The sequence below is a fragment of the Thermobia domestica genome, chromosome 12, assembly GCF_964235325.1.
Source record: "Thermobia domestica chromosome 12, izTheDome1.hap1.1, whole genome shotgun sequence".
Taxonomy (NCBI): Eukaryota; Metazoa; Arthropoda; class Insecta; order Zygentoma; family Lepismatidae; genus Thermobia; species Thermobia domestica.
Genome location: NC_137465.1, coordinates 100,174,317 through 100,192,713, shown reverse-complemented (window position 1 = coordinate 100,192,713; position 18,397 = coordinate 100,174,317). Strand labels below are relative to the sequence as shown.

Sequence of the window (18,397 nt, the reverse complement as noted above, 5' to 3'; positions counted from 1 at the left end):
CAGTTTGGAGGCCACTGCGACAATTTAATCTTCACTGTGCTATTCGAACCACTGCAGCACAACGTTGTCCTGCTGTAAGATGCCTTCCCAGGTGAAAATATAGCCGATGTGAATGTGCGTGATCAGCAATAACCCGGGGCCGGCCTTAGGTGGTGCTGCGGGGCCCGATTGGGAACATTTTGCGGGGCCCTAGGTTTACAACTAACTTGCACCAAGGTCTGTAGAACCTATATATATATATATATATATATATATATATATATATATTGCGCTCTCCCTGCTGGTCTAGTGGTTATACCCATTTCCCTTTATACCCTTTTTCCATCTGCAAAATATTCTGGTGAAAATGTTAACTCTATTCATTGCTTATAGCAACAAATTTTTCAGAGGAATAACTCAAATGGACATACAGACAGTGAATGAATTTTAAAATTCATTTCTCACCTTTTGTGCCTCGCAATTTTTCAAGAAGGATCTGTAACAGTATTTCATAGTTTTATTCTCTTACAAGTAAACCTATCGGTGTCGAAATCTAGTTTATTGAACAAACTTGGCATAGAAGTGTGAAATATCTAGGAATAAGCGTAAGCAAAATTTAGTGCTTCCATCCATAAGGACGGCCGCAGTGACTAAAAATCTGATTGACCACAATAAGCCATAACAATGTGTTTCAAGTTTGAAAATTTCATTTTATTTGTAAAACGTGTAAAGGGATGAAAAACAAAAACACATTAACCGATACCGGGAGGAAAATAGACATCTATTTGAGGGTATGCTTATCATGGCCACCATCTTGAAATTGGCCATCTTGTATCTCGCTCGACTTCTTTAAATAGGAAGGAGGTGATGTAATATATCAAATTGGACTAGAGTTTTACGAGAAATGCAATGATGAAGTCTATTGTTTCCATAAGTTTATATTTATAAGACATAATGAAATGCACATTGATATGAATTCGTTGGTTCAAAGATTTCTTAACAGCTGTATCTTTTTGAAAATAATTCGAGTCAAGAAAACCTACTGTACGCTAGTGGGAACATCGCAGGGAGCTATTTATGAAAGGTATCATTATAGACAACAGACAAAATGAAATGGTGATGAGACGATCACAAACCTTAAGGAACTGATGGAAGATGGATGACATATTTTCCATTGGATTATTCGAGTTAGAAGACAAACCTTCATAAACAGCCACATATTCAGTACACACTAGTATACATTCAGTTTTCCTGACTTAATTTAAAAAAAAAATACATCCACGGGATTTTTCACAGGAGAGGGAAACGTTTGTCTTCTGGTTTTGAATTTTTAATATAGTTGTAATAAGAGATAGGATAATGATTACACATTCTGCATCCAGAATAATGATTAATGAAAGTTTTACACAAACTGAAAGAAAACAATATTTTTACGCCCAGGGAGGTGTAAGGAAACTTGGGGGAGTGTTACGGATGCTGGGGTGTGCAGAATACTCTCTAGACATCTATTTTTACAACAGAAGTTGTAAACGTAAAAGAAAAATAATAAAATAAAATAAAGAAACTATTGTAGCATTAAATTCAGAAAATATTTACTTATGCCCGCAAAACTATTCATTTACTTGTTAGGGAGAGGCCATACCCTTCACTCAACATTGTGGGCCAAATTTAAAGAAAGGCTGATGTTATTGCACCCTCCTCTTAATTTTCAAAATGCCACATAACATGAATTAAAGTGTCGCAATTTAGGGTAGATAAATCCTATCAATGGTGATGACAGGTTCTATTCCAGCGAAACAGAAAATCCTATTTATGGTACTGTTACCAATATTTATTATAATTAATGGGATTTCCAGGGCGATGATATTAATTTGTAGGATTCATGACAGTACAATGAACTTATGATCAGTGACTAACCATATTATTAAAATTCATGTTTTCATTTATGATTTGTGTTGTTTCCCATTTTGACACTGAAATAGGGTCTTTGAGTGTCCTGTTAAAAAGCTCCAACCTCTGATAATATCTCTAGCCATATGAGACCAAGAAACGTAGATCCTTCTTCAAAAAGCCGCAAAAACCCAGCTGTTGATCCTGAAGATGTGTTGACAATTCCGTCAGTCTTCATCTTTTCCAACGTAAAGAGAATTTCTTCATAATGTTAAACAACTCCCATTATTAGACTGAGTCTATAAACTCACCTAGTGAGACACAAGGGTAATGTTTACAATGTTTGAGACCAGACCACCAGTATTAGCCTCGATCAGAGCAGAAAATCTTGACCCCACTGAAAGTGGCTGCGAAAACAGTACTCATAGTTCGTGCACCCACTGCAAAGAGGTTCTCACTACTTCTGACGCACTACAGGCACCCTTAATCACAAGATTAGTACTGTGAGCTCCACAATGTACGTACAAGGCAAGAAGTTGCTGTTTACATATAATAGATGGAACACTAATTCCAGAGCCATCACTCGTATTTCCAGAGCCATCATAAACTTGTCAACTGAGTCGAGCAGTGGAAAGCTGGAGTCTCACCATCTCATCCAGAATAACTGAAGCTATAAACTCACCAGTAGTTTTTTGATATACTGTAGAACACAAGAAAACTTTCATGAAAACATAGATCTTCATAAACTCATCTGGCACAAATACTTAATTGTTCTTCGCCTTTCACATCACGAGAACCAACAGACACGATAGAGTACAGAGGGGAGTTTTGAGCTTGGCCCATGGTTTCGAGATTTCGTTCTGGATTTTAACATCCATGAAATTACATCTCTTCATGTTTCCCTTTTCAATTGTGGAAAATCTTCAGAGCAAAGACTCATCAACTGAAATAAATTCCTGAACCGGGAGTCATGTCCTCTAAATGCGAGTCCTTGCCTTGCAAGATAACGCAGTGGCGGATCCAGGACGAACTTCTGGGGGCGGTGGGTTGTAATACTGCTACTTACAGCTACTTTTAAGAGCTCCAAACTCTAGGATGGGTTTTATTTATATATAAATAAAATAAGGAAGTTTCCTCTTCTGGGGAGGGGGCGATCGCCCCCCTGGATCCGCCATTGAGATAACGTATACTTGAGATTACATTTTTTTCAGGAATCTTTCAGTTCTTTTGTTGTTGTTCATCTAAAATTTGTCTGTTTAATTGGTTTTCTATTGGATTTTTTCTCTGCGTGTAGCGCAGTGCAGCCAGTTTGTAGCATTCTGAAGTTTCTTGTATACTTAATTTCTCTTTAGCCTTCTTCCAGTTGGAAAATCCTACAGTAGAGAAAGCGTCTTCCATAGCTTTAGTAAGAACTTTTTTTAAAATTGTTTTTCAAGATGTCCATACAGTAAAAACAGAAAATGACATTAATTTTGTTTGAATCGACGTGCAGCCACGGAAGGAACCAAGTTGGCACAAATTTCAATGTTAAACCTTTCAGAGACTGTTGTGGAAAATTTCTAGGTAACACTAAAGTCTAATTGGGCTTTGAAAGGTCCGAAAGGTTGGGAAAATCTGAACCACTTGCTAGACGTGGAGATTGAGAGGTTCCTTCTATAGACACTGACGGTGATGGTGACCGATACAAGATTTGAATTTCCATTGTCAGTTTCAGGTTATAATCTATCAGCTGAACTAACATTTGAATTAATTTTTCCCTTCTTTTCTTCAACAATGGCACTGCTTTGGCCCACGTGCTGTCTTCTTTTCTTTTTCTTACGACAAATTGATCCATTTCAAACAATAAAACAACACTAAACAGAAACAAGAGATGAGAAACTTCATACCAACGTTATTCACAGTAACACACACAAACACAGCTGCCTAAATAACGTTACTGTTGGAGAAAACACGCTGCAAAACACGTCCTTTCAAAAACAGTGGCGCACTTGCGCACAAACCAGTTGACAAAGTTCAACAATACATTAGAAAGAACACGCCAAGAGACCTACATTACCCGCACACGAAGAGAAAGGTCTTTTTAGGCAGGTTTTGAGTTATATTTCCGAAGCTAAACAGTGTTGTAAGTCTTCCATCGATTGTCCAGGTTGGCACAATAATGGTGGTATTTTTACACGAAACCGATACAGCAAGAGTCGATATATTAAATAAAAATTTTAAAAAAAAATCATTCCACATTTTCTCTTTTCTTTTTGTAATGCTATAAGTGTAGAGGGAAAGGAATCCTTAGAAAGTGATTTTTTTTCTTGCAGCTACCGCTTTCTTGGAAGACTAAAGATAAAATCTCAAGGCAGAAATATTTGAAACTGAGCATTAAACTTTTGATAAGTACTAAGTCAAATTCGAAATATTTTTGCCTTGGAACCAAGTTGTAAATCTTTCACAAAGCGGTAGCTGTTCAAAATGAAAAGGCATACTAAGAATTGCATACTTTCAATTAGAATCTACTATTCATAAAGATACTAGCTCACACACACAATTAATTATAATGTCAGTGATAGGCTATATGGTGTTCATTGGGCCAAACACTCCAAACATTAAAAATTCATCTTACACTGGAGAAATAGTTATGCTTCGTTTTTCATTATCATTTGACCATGAAATAAATGCCAGAGAGATATACTAACCTCATATACAAATGTGCGGTGTTGGGATGTATAACTCGTTGAGATATGATGCTTTACTTTTTAAATTTTCAATACTTCCGCGTACTCCTAAAAAATGTAATAAAGAAATAGCATCCATTTAAAAAACATTCAATTATAACGCAACAATCTTCACAAAATTTGCAATCGATCAGTGAAAACTGTATCTTTCCAGAGCTTGTAGTTTCCGAGATATCATTGTTAAAAGAATTTGCCAGAAACATAAACTTGTGTTGACCACAAACATATAAACATAGCATTTTAATATATAGATATTTCAAAACTTTCTTTTTGTTGCAAATGAGTGTGTGCACGTTTTATGGTAGTCTTCGACGTAGCTAATACAGTGTTGCTACTTTCTATACTTCATTTATATACCCCAGGGTTACCACCCGTCCGGGCTTGACCCGGACATTCCGGGAATTAAACAAGTCGTCCGGAGTCCGGAGCAACATCTACTCCGGACGCCAAATGTCCGGGAATATGAAAATTTATAAATTTATATTTCATATCTGTATCATAATACGTAAGCCGTACAAATGGGATGGTTTGAAAGCCGTGAAAGCTCATGAATTTTCCGAGAAACATCTCAATTTCAGCAAAAAAAAAAAAAAAAGTCGCTAAGTTAAAAGAATTCTATGAGTTTGTTGAGTTACAATGGCAAAATATTTTGCATTATGTAGTAATCAGATGGCTTTCTCTTTATCCTGCTCTGACTCGTCTGTTGGAAAAATGGCCCATCATTAAATCTTATTTTATTTAGTTTATCCGAAGAAGAATAGGATCCGCTAATTTGGAAATGAAAGTGATAAAATGGCAAAGTAACTCAAGAAGAAGCATACCTGTATTTCTACCACAATGTTCTGGGGATTTTCCATAGAAGAATCCTGTTCCTTGAAGAAAGCAACTGTTCTTCCCCTGAGTTGTTTAAAATCATTTAAGGTTTGTTACATGAGCTTAAGCAAAGATTGCACGATGAATTTTATAGTTTTAAGGTTAACCTGTGTTTCAGGGAGCTTCTACCTAAAGAAAAGAGTAAATATAATTGATTCTATCAACGCGCTATCGACTACTTGCAGCAGTGGTTTGATTTTAGTTATGTAAATCCTTTCAGTTGCTTTCGTAGATTTAAGTTAACAACCATGCTGGAGTGGTCACATCTTGAAGAAACAGTGTCTAAATTAAATTTAACCGAACAGATAAATGTAGGTGCGCTGTATTTTGAATTTGTTTCGGTTATAAAATGTCTCGCTGATATTATCTGCAGGGAAAAAGGTAGTCTCTGTGAAACGAAGTGGAATCTCTTGTTTCAGAAATGTGGAAACGGAAATATGTCAAACTTTTACTGTACAAGTTGGTTCAATTTGTATTGTTTATTCCCGTACGTAATGCTTTCACCGAACGTGTCTTTCCTATTATGGGAAATATTTGGTCCGATATTCGCAATCGCCTGATGTTAGTGTTGTGAAAGCAGAGATACAATGTAATTTTTTTTCTCAGAACTGCGCAGAATTTTATGACTTTTTAATGACAAAACCCTTGCTCCTTGAAAAGTAACAGAAAATATTCATTCAAGTATGCAAACTTAAATGGCACTGAACTTTATAAGTACTAATATGAGCTTTCAAATCATATTTGAAGTTACTAGGTAAGCATTTTAGTCATGTTTAATACAATATGTATGTCTAACCTAACTGAATTTCATCCTATGTATATGTTTAATTTCGATAAACTGGAATTACAAAGTAAAAAAGAATACGTAAAAAGAATGATACTTTTAAAGAGAGGAAATCTGAGGTCGCATGTTAAAAGAGAATAAGAAAAAAAATCAAGAAAGAAATAGTTGCTCCCTTGAAAAGAAATATTTTTGACTTTTCCCTTTTGCAATGTAACTCCAAGCTTGCTCTCTTTAAAAGTACAATTTCTCATCTATTCTGTTTTACGCGTACCTTGTTACGCTAATAACAAATAAAACATGTTTTTAATATAGAGTCTACCTTTGCATGTGAGTGTGAAAAGGGATACATTATGCATATTTATTTTTAACTTGACTTCAATTCTCGATATGTCCGTGATTTCTCCACATGAAAGATGGTAATCCTAATATACCCTGATAACTGTTACAGAAGTTACTTCAATGAGACTGTAATTTCTTTCAATTCCAGGAAGTTGACCTTCCCATTCCAGTATTTCATAATTTTTGCCGAGATATTTGGGGGAAAATTCGTGCTATACAATTTTCGGCGGGGGGTGAAATCCCCTCCTAGAAAATTTCTGGGGGGACGCGTCCCCCTCATCCCCCTGGCTGGCACGCCCATGTCGTGATTCATCAAACCATGTAATATTATGTCATTGCTCTGCCTTCTAGTAACCGATGTTGTACCTTTCCATTCAATCGTTATCAACCGATGCCATGCGATTAAATTGATACACGTGTCATGTCAGATGTCGTCTACAGAGGACCATATTTAACAGTAACGGTGAACTGTGTGTTTATACACACTTACGCATTTTCCACTGTTAAGTCTGCTGTTAATTGTGCTATAGCCTGTTACACAAACCTCGACAGTCTACAACATCTGACATTTTTAATGAGGTGTAGTCGCCTCATATTCTATAGTTCGGTGCTAGTTTCACCGCCCTTTTTTCACCTTTGGAAGACATTAACTACAGCAGTTCGCAAACATTCGAGAATTCATGTTGTTTCCGATATGTTTCTTCATAGGCAGCTAACCATTACAATCTAGCCTCTATCAAACTCTGATATATCGCCAGTTTTCCTCATTCTGTGCAGAATAATCAAACTGACATGGTGAAAGAAACTCTTGTCACTGTCTGGGGAGCGGTTCTTCTGTGCCACATTGTTTCTTACTTCAGCCCAATGACTTTGTTCCAAAAAGTAGCAGATAGTCATCGTGTTTCAGTGTAAAGTTAAACGTGTTAAATGAACTCACTTATCAACGAACTTAAAAAGTTCATTACTGAATTCGCTACGTCTACGTGTCTGTCTGTTTGTTATTTGCGATTTTTTTAAATTTTGAGCCCTCCATTTGATAGAGTATCAAAAACTATCTGAGAAAGTGATGGAATTTTTCCTGTCACTCTTACCGTTTCCAAGATATTGGCCAAAAAATAGTTTCGATTTCGGGAGATTTAACGAGCCGTATCTCGGGAAGTGATAGAGAGATCATATTGGTGTTGATCAATGCCTAAGAGGATTGTGAACAGTTTGGTACCAAATAATAACTGGTGGCCGCTGGCCAACTGGTCACCGTTCCCAGATATTGCCCAAAAAAATTCGAATTTCCGGAGATTTAAGGAGCCATGTCTCGGGAACCGTAAATAATAGAGAGATGATATTTTGCGAGACACAGAAGAAGGTGCAGATGAAGATTTACTTTTACATGTAGGAACAATCACAGTTATCCTTTCCGCTCCACTTCTTCATTTTTTAAAGTTCGTTCTGGTTTTGTTATTACGTTGGTGGGATTGAAATACCAATATTTTACATCTGGTGTGGGACCACCCTCTGTAACGCAGCGAAAAGATGGACCGAGTTCACGCATACGACCTCGAAGCTCCTTACATATTCAAGAAAGAAGCTGGAAGTGTCCAGTCAGTCAGAAAGCATAGTGTTGCTGAAGAGAGTCGTGTGATAGTGCACCATGGAGAACACACAATTATGAGTTATCTTCCTTATGAGTTCAAACGGGGTTATCCAGCATATCTAGTTGTAAGAAACATCAAAAGTGCAAATGCTCAGAAGTGATGAGTGAATGCACCGTTCGCCGTTGCTCTGTGAAATTCCGTGCAAGGGATACAACATTGGAAAATTACCAACACCATGGTCTGATAAGCTCCTCACTAAAGTAATCGTGAAATTGCAGAAGAGTTCGTCATATACCATACCACTGTCGTTCGGCGGCTCCGTGCAATCAATAAAGTGAAAACGTTGGACTCACGGGTGCCATATGAGTTGACATCTGCCAACAAGGAATGTCGTTTGGGGCTGTGCAATTCTCTGAGTGCGCGAAATATCCGGAAAGGTCTCCTGCATCAAATTGTCAATTATGATGAAAAATCAATCAGCTACAACAATCGTAATCAATCAAGACAGTGGTTGGATCTTGATTAACGTTCGAGGAGTTTTAGAAAGTATTGTTGCTGGTATGGTGATCTATGATGAAGTGAGCCGTCATGTTTTTCTCTATCCAGGCGAAGCTATCACTGCGAATCGTTACAGTACTGAACTCCATGAAGTGCACCACGAGCTTGTCCGCAAGCATCCAGTAATAGTCAACAAACATAATGTCCTCATGTTGAACGACAATGCACACCCACATGTCGCTCCTACAAAAGACAGCACATTCTCCACTGAGTTGCAGTATGAAAAACTTCTTCACCCACAGTATTGTTCTGACGGATCTCCCACTGATAATTTCTTCCGCAATCTCGATCGCCTCTTGGCAAGGAAGAGCTTCCCTCATGACCGAGAAGTCCAAAGTGCGGTTGGGGATTTCTTCGCATTTCAGATTGATTTCCTTATGTAACCCAATCGTTGACTGAGTGATACTAAAAGTGTGTGGCTTCAACCAAAAACAACTTTGACTAACAAGGCATTGTAATTTTCATTTATTTGTCTTTTCTTTTTTCCATTGAAAGTGAAATACATCAATTAGACATTTCAATCACACTAATCCAACACTATTCTTTATATGAATAACGCTCTAAACTTCATATCATAATTAAATTTGGCTGTTGTAACTGTTCATAAATTTACTTGTGTTACTATTACGCTCTTAAATTGAATTTATGTCTCATACAAAAATGTTGTAGATTTTGAATAATTCAAGAACAGTTTCCACTGCCAAAGAAACAAGATTACTAGAAAACTTTTGATGATTAGTGAAACTGATAAAGATATAGGCGACTGGAATTGGAGTCTATTCCTTTAAACTTTGTAAGAGGTGCAAGGAAGCAATTGCTTTTTATGGGACAATTTTTCATTATCATAGAAATGTTTCCCTATAGGAATTAATACAGTTGTGTCGTTTCGCCAGAGCAAACAAAACACTACCCAAGTCCATTTGTTATTTCCTTGTACAGACGAACATGCTTTATAGGCATTTTTTTATCACAAAGCAGTAAAATATAAATATGTATGTACGTTACCATAATACACTACTGAGAAAGATGACTCAGTGGTGAACCGCTAATCTTTAGTACGTGGAGTCTGGTTCAATCCAGACCATGTGAGCTTGTGGTGGGCGTAATCGTGTACGCGGGTTTTCTTGGATTCTCCCGTTTCCTCCTACAATTTTATTATAGCAATAAAACTAAAAGATTCCATAGTGCACTGCCGTTTGTGAAAATTGTAACACCAAGAAACACGTTTGAGTGAAATAAAATTTATATCACAGGATCATTACATGACTACACAAAATATTACAATTGAGGATTCTACAAAACTTCTAACCTTGTTAAATCTGGACGGCTTGAATCCTCCACTTGCTGCAATCAGATTCTCTACACGATTGTACAGATATAGTGGAATTGAATCAAGTAGGCATTTGACAAGTTCCTGAGAAATCGCCTATCACTCTGTATGCGAGTTCCCAAAGAATCGATTCTGTCTTCTGAGATACTGACGAACAAGATGTCAACCAACCATACCTCGTTCTATGGGGACATGTCAAGTGACTGTCAGTTCGAAGAAGGAGGTATTCCTCATTTCTCGAAGAAAGCTTGTATATACATTCCACAGGATATATCTAATCGGGTATTGTCTTGCTGAAATACGTGTATGATGTTCAGAGTTGTCGGAAGAAAGAGAGACTTGAACTTTCCTGATATAGGGTGACTGGTGAATTCGCCTTCAATGCGTAGGAACCGAGGTTGCGTGTTGCACCGAAAGATGCTTCACATGATCAGAACTGCCATTCGTTTGCTATGATCGTCTGTGGCAATTTTTGACAGTTTTAAGATTTTTTAAAAATAAAAGTACGATTATTGTAAAACTGATTAACACTCAATTCGGAAGAAGAATATCTTCTAATTTTCAAAAATTGCAGCTAACAGATCTCGTAATTAAACTACTCATTCTAATTTCAGCTGCAGTTGACAGGAAGGTAATTGAGGATTCATTTGAAGCTTTTCACAATAGCACATGTCTAAGATTCCGCCCTTATGCGAAAGAAGATCCAGATTTCATCTGGATAACAACACGCGATAGTGGATGTTCCTCTCATGTAGGAAGAAAAGATGGTGGCCAATATCTGTACCTACAGCGGCCCAACTGTGTATCGTATGGCCACATCGTTCACGAACTTTTACACGCCGTTGGATTCCATCATCAACAGTGCGCTTCAGATCGAGATAACTATGTACTTATCCACTGGGAAAATATTAAAGAAGGTAAGCACATGTAGGTTGTTTACAATATTAACATTCTTTTAAAAAACGTGTATTAGTATTTTGTCTGAATAGAAACAATAATCAAACGTTTAGGAGAAACAGTGCCAGAATTTATTTTCATTATCATCATTATGGAAAATGTTTATATCAGGAGCTGTTTAGAGTTAAACATTTTCCTAATAATTTTTAAGATTATATGCTATTTTAAGAGAATATAATCTATTATCTGAACACGCTAAGAATTGATTCTTTCTGTCTTTAGATTTCTGCTTAAATGCTATGTAACGTTCCTACTTCGCAGGGTCGTAATGTGACTCCACTTCTGAAATTTGTATTGTTTTTGAATGTTATTGAAGTAAGTTAACGTTTAAGAAAGCAATCAATGATATTAGAATATACACAAATAAGTTCTAAAAAGAGCACTAATAAGAATTAAAATTCAAAATATACTATCCAACATTTAAAAAACAAACCAAAGAGGCATGGATTGTGGACGGCAAGTGAGATATCGGGAACTTTGCTTTGCGATTGTAGGCGGCAGAAAAATGGAAGTGACAGTGATAGTGTTCTTCCGGAAGTCGAACAAGGATTCATTCTCTCTTGTGTGTTGTTTGTCAAGAAGTACAGATCTTCCAGGGATCTCCCAGGAAGTGCTTCTAACGAGGGAAGGGTGTGATGTCACTCAGAGATAATTACACCAAATTTGGTGTAGGAGTAGATAATGGTAATAGAAAAGAACGTATGGAAGCATTCGTTTCGCAGGCGTTGGGAATCAGAAATTATGGGCCCTACAGTTCTGGAGAAGTATGGCCTGTCAATCAGATATTAATGGGGCGGAGCCTTTCCTCGCTGTTGCGGCCAATGCAGAAATTAAATAAAGTAGAATGAAAATATAAAAGATGAGCTGAACAGAACATGTGCCAATGTCCGCCCTCAGTCCAACCAAGCAAATGCTGAGATACTAAATCTATCAACTGCATTTGCCGTTACCCATTGAGTATGCATCACTAGTTAGCGTAATCAAGTTATATTAAGAAAATATATCCACAGAAACAAATCGATGTCGAAGACGAAGTTCGAATCTGCGACTTGTGCATTCTCAGGTGGGCAATGGAACGTTAACCCTTAAGAGATCCGGGGTTTTGGGGCTATTTTTTAGACTTTCAGTCAAGCAGCTACTGCATCGTCACTATTTATCCTAGGATCATGGTTCATACCTCATTCTCTTTAGAATAGAGCTGGCTTTCAAATGATACCACTTGCATGCTCATACCTTATACCAGGAGCGGGGAAAATCATGTCAAAGGAAAAGATTTTTTCTCGCACTTTGGCCCCCCCCCTGGAGCGACCCTGTGTGAACGTAGCCATCTAAAAAATATTGATAAATAGTACTTGGTATACTGAATGTGTGTGCCAAATTTCAAGTTTCTATCTTGAATACCAAGGGCGGCAGAAATTTTATCAGGAATTCCCACCATGCCCCAAATTACCGCAAAACACCATGATCTCAGCTAAAAAAAATTCCTGAGACATCCCTAATTACTCTAGGGTCACGTTTCGCCCATCATTCTCTTCAGAATAGAACTGCCTTTCAGGCGGTATGACTCACATGTCTCCATCATGTATTTAAGGCGGGAAAATGAGGAAAAACGGGATTTTTGGATCTAAATATCCTTTTTTCAACTTTCAGCCCCCCCTGGACCCCCCTGTTTTAACGCAGAGATCTGAAAAAATCTGGTAAATACTACTCGGTGGGCTGAATGTTTGTGCACAATTCCAATTTTCCAGGTGCAAAAGTAAGCCCGCCCAAAAAAAAATATATACCGACAATGTCCCATATTCCCGTATACAGAGGGAAGTTTTTAAACATTCCCTGAGACATCCCTAATTACCCTAGGGTCATGTTTCGCTCATCATTCTCTTCAGAATAGAACTGCCTTTCAGGTGGTACCATTCACTTGTCCCCATTATGTATCTAAGGTGGAAAAATCCCATGAAAGGGAATTTTTGGTAAAAATTTCCCTTTTTCAACGTTTAGCCCCTCTGTACCCCAGTTTTAACGCAGAAGTCTGAAAAAAATCTGGTAAATACTACTCGGTGGACTGAATGTTTGTGCACAATTTCAATCTTCTAGGTGCAAAAATAAGCCAGCACAAAAATAGTACCGAAAATGTCCAAAATTCCCCTATACAGAAGTATATTTTGATAAAAATTCCCTGACACTTCCCTAATTACCCTAGGGCCATGTGTCGCACATCATTCTCTTCAGAATAGAACTGCCTTTCAGGCGGTACCTTTCACTTGTCTCCATCATGTATCTAAGGCGGGAAAATGAGGAAAAACGGGATTTTGGGGTAAAATATATCCTTTTTTCAACTTTTGGCCCTCTGGACCCCCCCCCCTGTTTTAACGCAGAAATCTGAAGAAAAAATCTGGTAAATACTTATCGGTGGACTGCATGTTTGTGCAAAATTTCAATCTTCTACGTGCAAAAATAAGCCCGCCAAAAATACTTTACAGACCCCCCCCCAAAAAAAGTATTACACGAAAATATAAATTTTAGACTTATGACGTCATCACCTCCTATGTCTCGACACAGGAAGGTGTGAATCCATCCGTAATGTCTTCTACAATGCCTATGAACTTGAAAAACAAAAACAAAAAAAAAACCGGACGAAAAAGCTCAAATAGGAGAGTTATAACGCAATGTACCATGAAATACCCCGTATGGTACAAATTGTACCATAAGATCCCCAAAGGGTTAAGGCTTACTCAATCATCAAGGAGCTAATTGATTTGTGGTCAGGAGGCCTAAACAGATCTGGAGGAGCAGACTTGTGTACAATTGGTGATGTTAGACTTTCAACGCGTGCTGTGGAACTGTTGCATTCTAAACATAACAGTTAAGAGAAGAGTATTGGTGTTTAAACGGATAGGTGTGTGCAAGGTCTGAAGATGCGACACCGGGTTACATCAACTTCTGTAGGAGATAGAGACATGAACGTAGAGCTTTGGGACGTCGACGACCGTGAATCAATCGTACAGAGTGCTCGTGTGTGGAACACCTGAGGATCTGTGTCCAAATGGGCAGTTGTAAGTGATATCGCACTTCTGTTCAATATAGAAGCCAAAATTATTCACTTTAGTAATTTCTTCTAATTAATCGGAAAATTTAGTCTGTGTAAACTACCCTATTTCCCTTTGATATTGCACACCCGGTGGAAGACTATTACAAGTCAAAAATGCACATTTGTGGGAACATGACTTTTAAAGTTTGTTATTCGATCAAATCGGTCCGTGGAATACTGGTATTTCTGCCATCTAGGAGTTAATTTGTTTAGTTATGTTTCTGCAAAGATACCACCAGATAGAGCTCGTTTCTCTCTCTCTTTTCTCTTTTGAGCGATGATAATTCAAAATTTCATTATTATTATTATTATTATTATTATTATTATTATTATTATTATTATTATTATTATTATTATTATTATTATTATTATTATTATTATTATTTGAGTTGTTACACTCTTCCACCGAGCATGTAATATCAAATGGAAATAGACTAATTTAGACAGACTAAATTTTCCGAACAGTTAGAAGAAATTACTAAAGTGAATAATTTTGGCATGTATATTGAGTAATATTAACACAGTAATTTGTCAAAATTACAACAATGTCCAAACTGGGGAACTAACATGGCCAATTTTATATTTCAAAAATATGCCCAGCTCTAAACGCTGGAGCTACACGATTAAAAATACAGTGGTCATTTTATACGTGCTTTCACTGGCAAAGAGAAACGCCAGTGATTTACCATAATTTTTCAGAAAAGTAGGTAATATTTGAGAAAAATTCCTCAATTTTGCACATTTTTTCGTCGACTCTTCTGAAACAGTGGCGTTATTGGTTGCCAGTGAATGTACCGTAAAATGGCCAATAAATATTTAACAGTGTAGAGAAACGAAATTTGACATGAAGGTGTCACATGTAAAATAAGGCATGAGAAAAATATATGTTCAAAACGGGGCCATCTTGAATTAAATATGACCGACCAATATGTATATATGAAAAGTATGTCTTGCCTGACCCCCTGGAGCTAGACAAAGGAAAGTAGGCACGTTAGTGAATACCAAGTGTAGGTTAGGATGAAATTGTGAAACGCTGGAAAAGTCGACATTTGTAATCCAGTATGACCGACAAACCTGTATATGTTGAAAATATTCCCAGCCCAAACGATTGGAGCTACAGAAACAAATCCTGGCTTTGAAAGTGTATCATGAAGAATAGGTTCCATAGAATTCAGTAACGTTCAAAATAGCGTCATGTTAGAACCAATATAGCCGACAAATCTTCTTACGAAAAGTAAGAACATTTTATATTCATACGTTCGTTTGCCATTGTGGTATCAAAATGGAAACGTGTTGAATATCGTATTTTGTTATAACCTTCTTTTGATAACACAATTCCATACCAAGCTGCGTTTCTCTAGCTCCATATGTTTAGAACTGTCCATATGTTTGATACATAAAATCGGCCATTTGTGCCTCCATGTTGGTCTCCAGCTGGCACACTCTCAAAGTGCCTTCTTCATATTACGCAACACACATGCCAAAAATCATTCCTTTAGTAATTTCTTTTACGCCATTTCTTATTTTGATTAGACTAAAACGATGAGGCGATCCTTTTAGTCCTAACCCGATAAAAGTGTGGGAAATGTTAGGATAAAAAGTCAAAACAACATTCCACGACTGCAAGGGAGGAGAAGACAATAATAACTTTTGTGTATTCTTGTTTGAAATAAGAACGAAGAAATACAACAATGAACTGGAGATCGAAGGATACACAACATTGTGCCGCGAGTTTGTGTTGGAAAATGATGATGACACAGATGCGGATGATGAACCAGACATGCAACGCGCTCTAGGCACATCCAGCGAAGAAGATAGTGGCTGATCTGCATACTGGCCTTCCCCAGAGAAAGTTAGCAGAGTGTCAGTCACAAGTCGCTTCAACGCAGAACAAATGCAGAAAGTATGTGACTACTATCGTGGACAGGGTAAGCAGAGATCGTAAACTCAAGCAGCTGCACAACTTAAGGGTAGATTTGATGTACAGGCATATCGCTCTATTGTGGACTTTATAGAGGATAGACACAATAAGCAGCATACCATAAACAAGATCAAAACATTTATATTGAAGCAATTTATGTCAGCACGAGAAAATAATCTAATTATTCACAACTGGCACTTGAAGACGTGAGCTGGTATAGCGGCTAGAGAGCTTGGAGCTACAGAATATTTCCATTGTAACTAATCATTTATCAAATCTGTCAGAAAACGCAATGGTATTTAATCTCAAAAGATCACCTACCTTGTCACACGGAAACATATTACCGAAAGAGAAACTATCGTAACCGCAAAAGACACGTTTGCTGCTAGAATGAATGAATTTGTTATTACCAAGCACATTTCACCTGATGATGTCTTGAATTCTGATCAGAGTCGGTTTGAATACGAAGTAACATCAGCCCGGATTTTAAGCTTTTGGGCTGAGAAAGATACTAAAGCCCTTGCTCAATCGATCAATGTTACCACGCATTCGTATACGATTCAGATCTACATATCTACAAGTAGCACGTTAGGAGAGAAGTTGTTACTCTGATTCCAGGAGTCAACTGGCTCTTGTGGACCAGGGATAGCAATTGACATTGCAGAAAATACCCCACCTAACGTGTACGTGATGGCAAGTAAATCGGACAAACTGACAAAAACTAATGTCAAAGACTGGGTGGAAAATGTTTTTATGGAAGATGTTGGAAGTACCACTGCTCGATTCCTGGACTGGGCAAAAATATGTGGACATAATATCCATTTCTCTGACAGGCACAGCGGTTCAAGTGGAGTTTCTTCCGGAGAGAACTAGGTCGCTTATCCAGCCACTGAGCATGTATTTCTTTCACCAATACAAAAATATCAAACATAAAGCCGAAGTAGGGACGGTTTAGAGCGTGCAATGACAGGGACACACAAGAGAAATTGACCAATCGTAGATTTATTATGGCAACGCATTCCTTGACATATAATCAACTCTGTGCTGATAGCTATCGTAACATGCGCCTCTATGCATGGCAAACAGTTGGTTTCAAACATGTCAGTGCTTTCCGTGATGTTAATGACCTTTGCTTCGACTTCGGATCTGAAACTTGTATCTAACAAGATTGTGACGAGCTCGTATTTATAAAGTGTGCACATTGCTTTGTTATTCGTACTTTGTGTTTCGATTATTTTTTTCAGTTCTCATTATCATGCATGAAATTCGGTACATCTGCAAAACTTTTTCATTCGTTATGCTAGTTACTTCTTTGGAAACAATAATTTTGACTTATTTTGAAGCATATATAACGAAAAATTGAAACATTAAAAAAAAAAGCAGTCTTATCTGTTTCAGACTGAGTTTTTTAAAGCAAATTTGTATTTTTGGAATACGTTTCCTGTATTCTGTGTGAATGTTATATTTTTTAATGCTTCTGTTAATACCTGTTTCATTATGTCAAAAAAGAGTATGTAACTCACTGTACAGTATATTAAGGTTAACTACGGTATTTTCTAACAATGTTGAGACCAACTTGGAAGTTAACTTTAGATATGGCATGTGTGTAGACAGTGAAGACGTTCTATGTCATGTGTGCTAGGCAACAGAAGTGAAGCACTCATGTTCATTTTGTGTTCACACTATTAAAGTGCAGTGTTTGTGAAACATGTCTGCGTTATATTTGGAGTCTTGAACGAAGTTGTTACAGGGCTGTTTCTATCCAATTCATTTGTTGCTTTCTAGTGGTAAATAGACCGAATTTAAATATTTCCTTCATCCTTTGTGTTAACATAGTTGGGTTAAGAAACATTCTTGTCTGTATTCAAGCGGTTATTTTTGTCATGGCTGTCGACAGTCGTTCTAATTTTAAACATCACTAACTCCGAAATATATATTTAAATTCTCCTCACAAATACTCAATACTTTAATTTTGGTGGGCGCCACGTCGTAGATATCAGAAACCCGTACAAATGAAATCAGCTAATATTGGTGGGTCCAAACATTTAATAATTGCATACTGACGCATCTTATAGTGTGAAGAAATACAGCAACTTCATTTCGACCCCTTCCCTGGAAAATTTCTGCCGACGCCCATGATTAATTTCTGTATATATTTTCTTTATTTTCTTAAGCTTCCTAGTGATGCATACTCAATGGGTAATGACAGGGGGTTGATAGATTTAGTATCCCGGCATTCACCTGGTGGACTGAGGGCCAACATTGGCGTATTTTCTGTTCAGCTCATCTTTACTGTTTCCATTCTACTTTGTTTAACTTCCTCTGCATTGGCCGCAACAGTGAGGAAAGGCTCCGTCTCA

General features: G+C 37.4%; 1 protein-coding gene across 1 annotated transcript in view; it reads left to right on the top strand.

Moving 5' to 3' along the window:
• Positions 1–18,397, top strand: part of LOC145666546 (zinc metalloproteinase nas-4-like) — a 127,424-nt gene that overhangs the window by 12,798 nt on the left and 96,229 nt on the right. Inside the window, exon 3 of the mRNA XM_081733862.1 lies at positions 10,686–10,988. Within this exon, the coding sequence (XP_081589988.1) occupies positions 10,686–10,988 (303 nt within the window). The remainder of the gene's footprint in view (positions 1–10,685; positions 10,989–18,397) is intronic.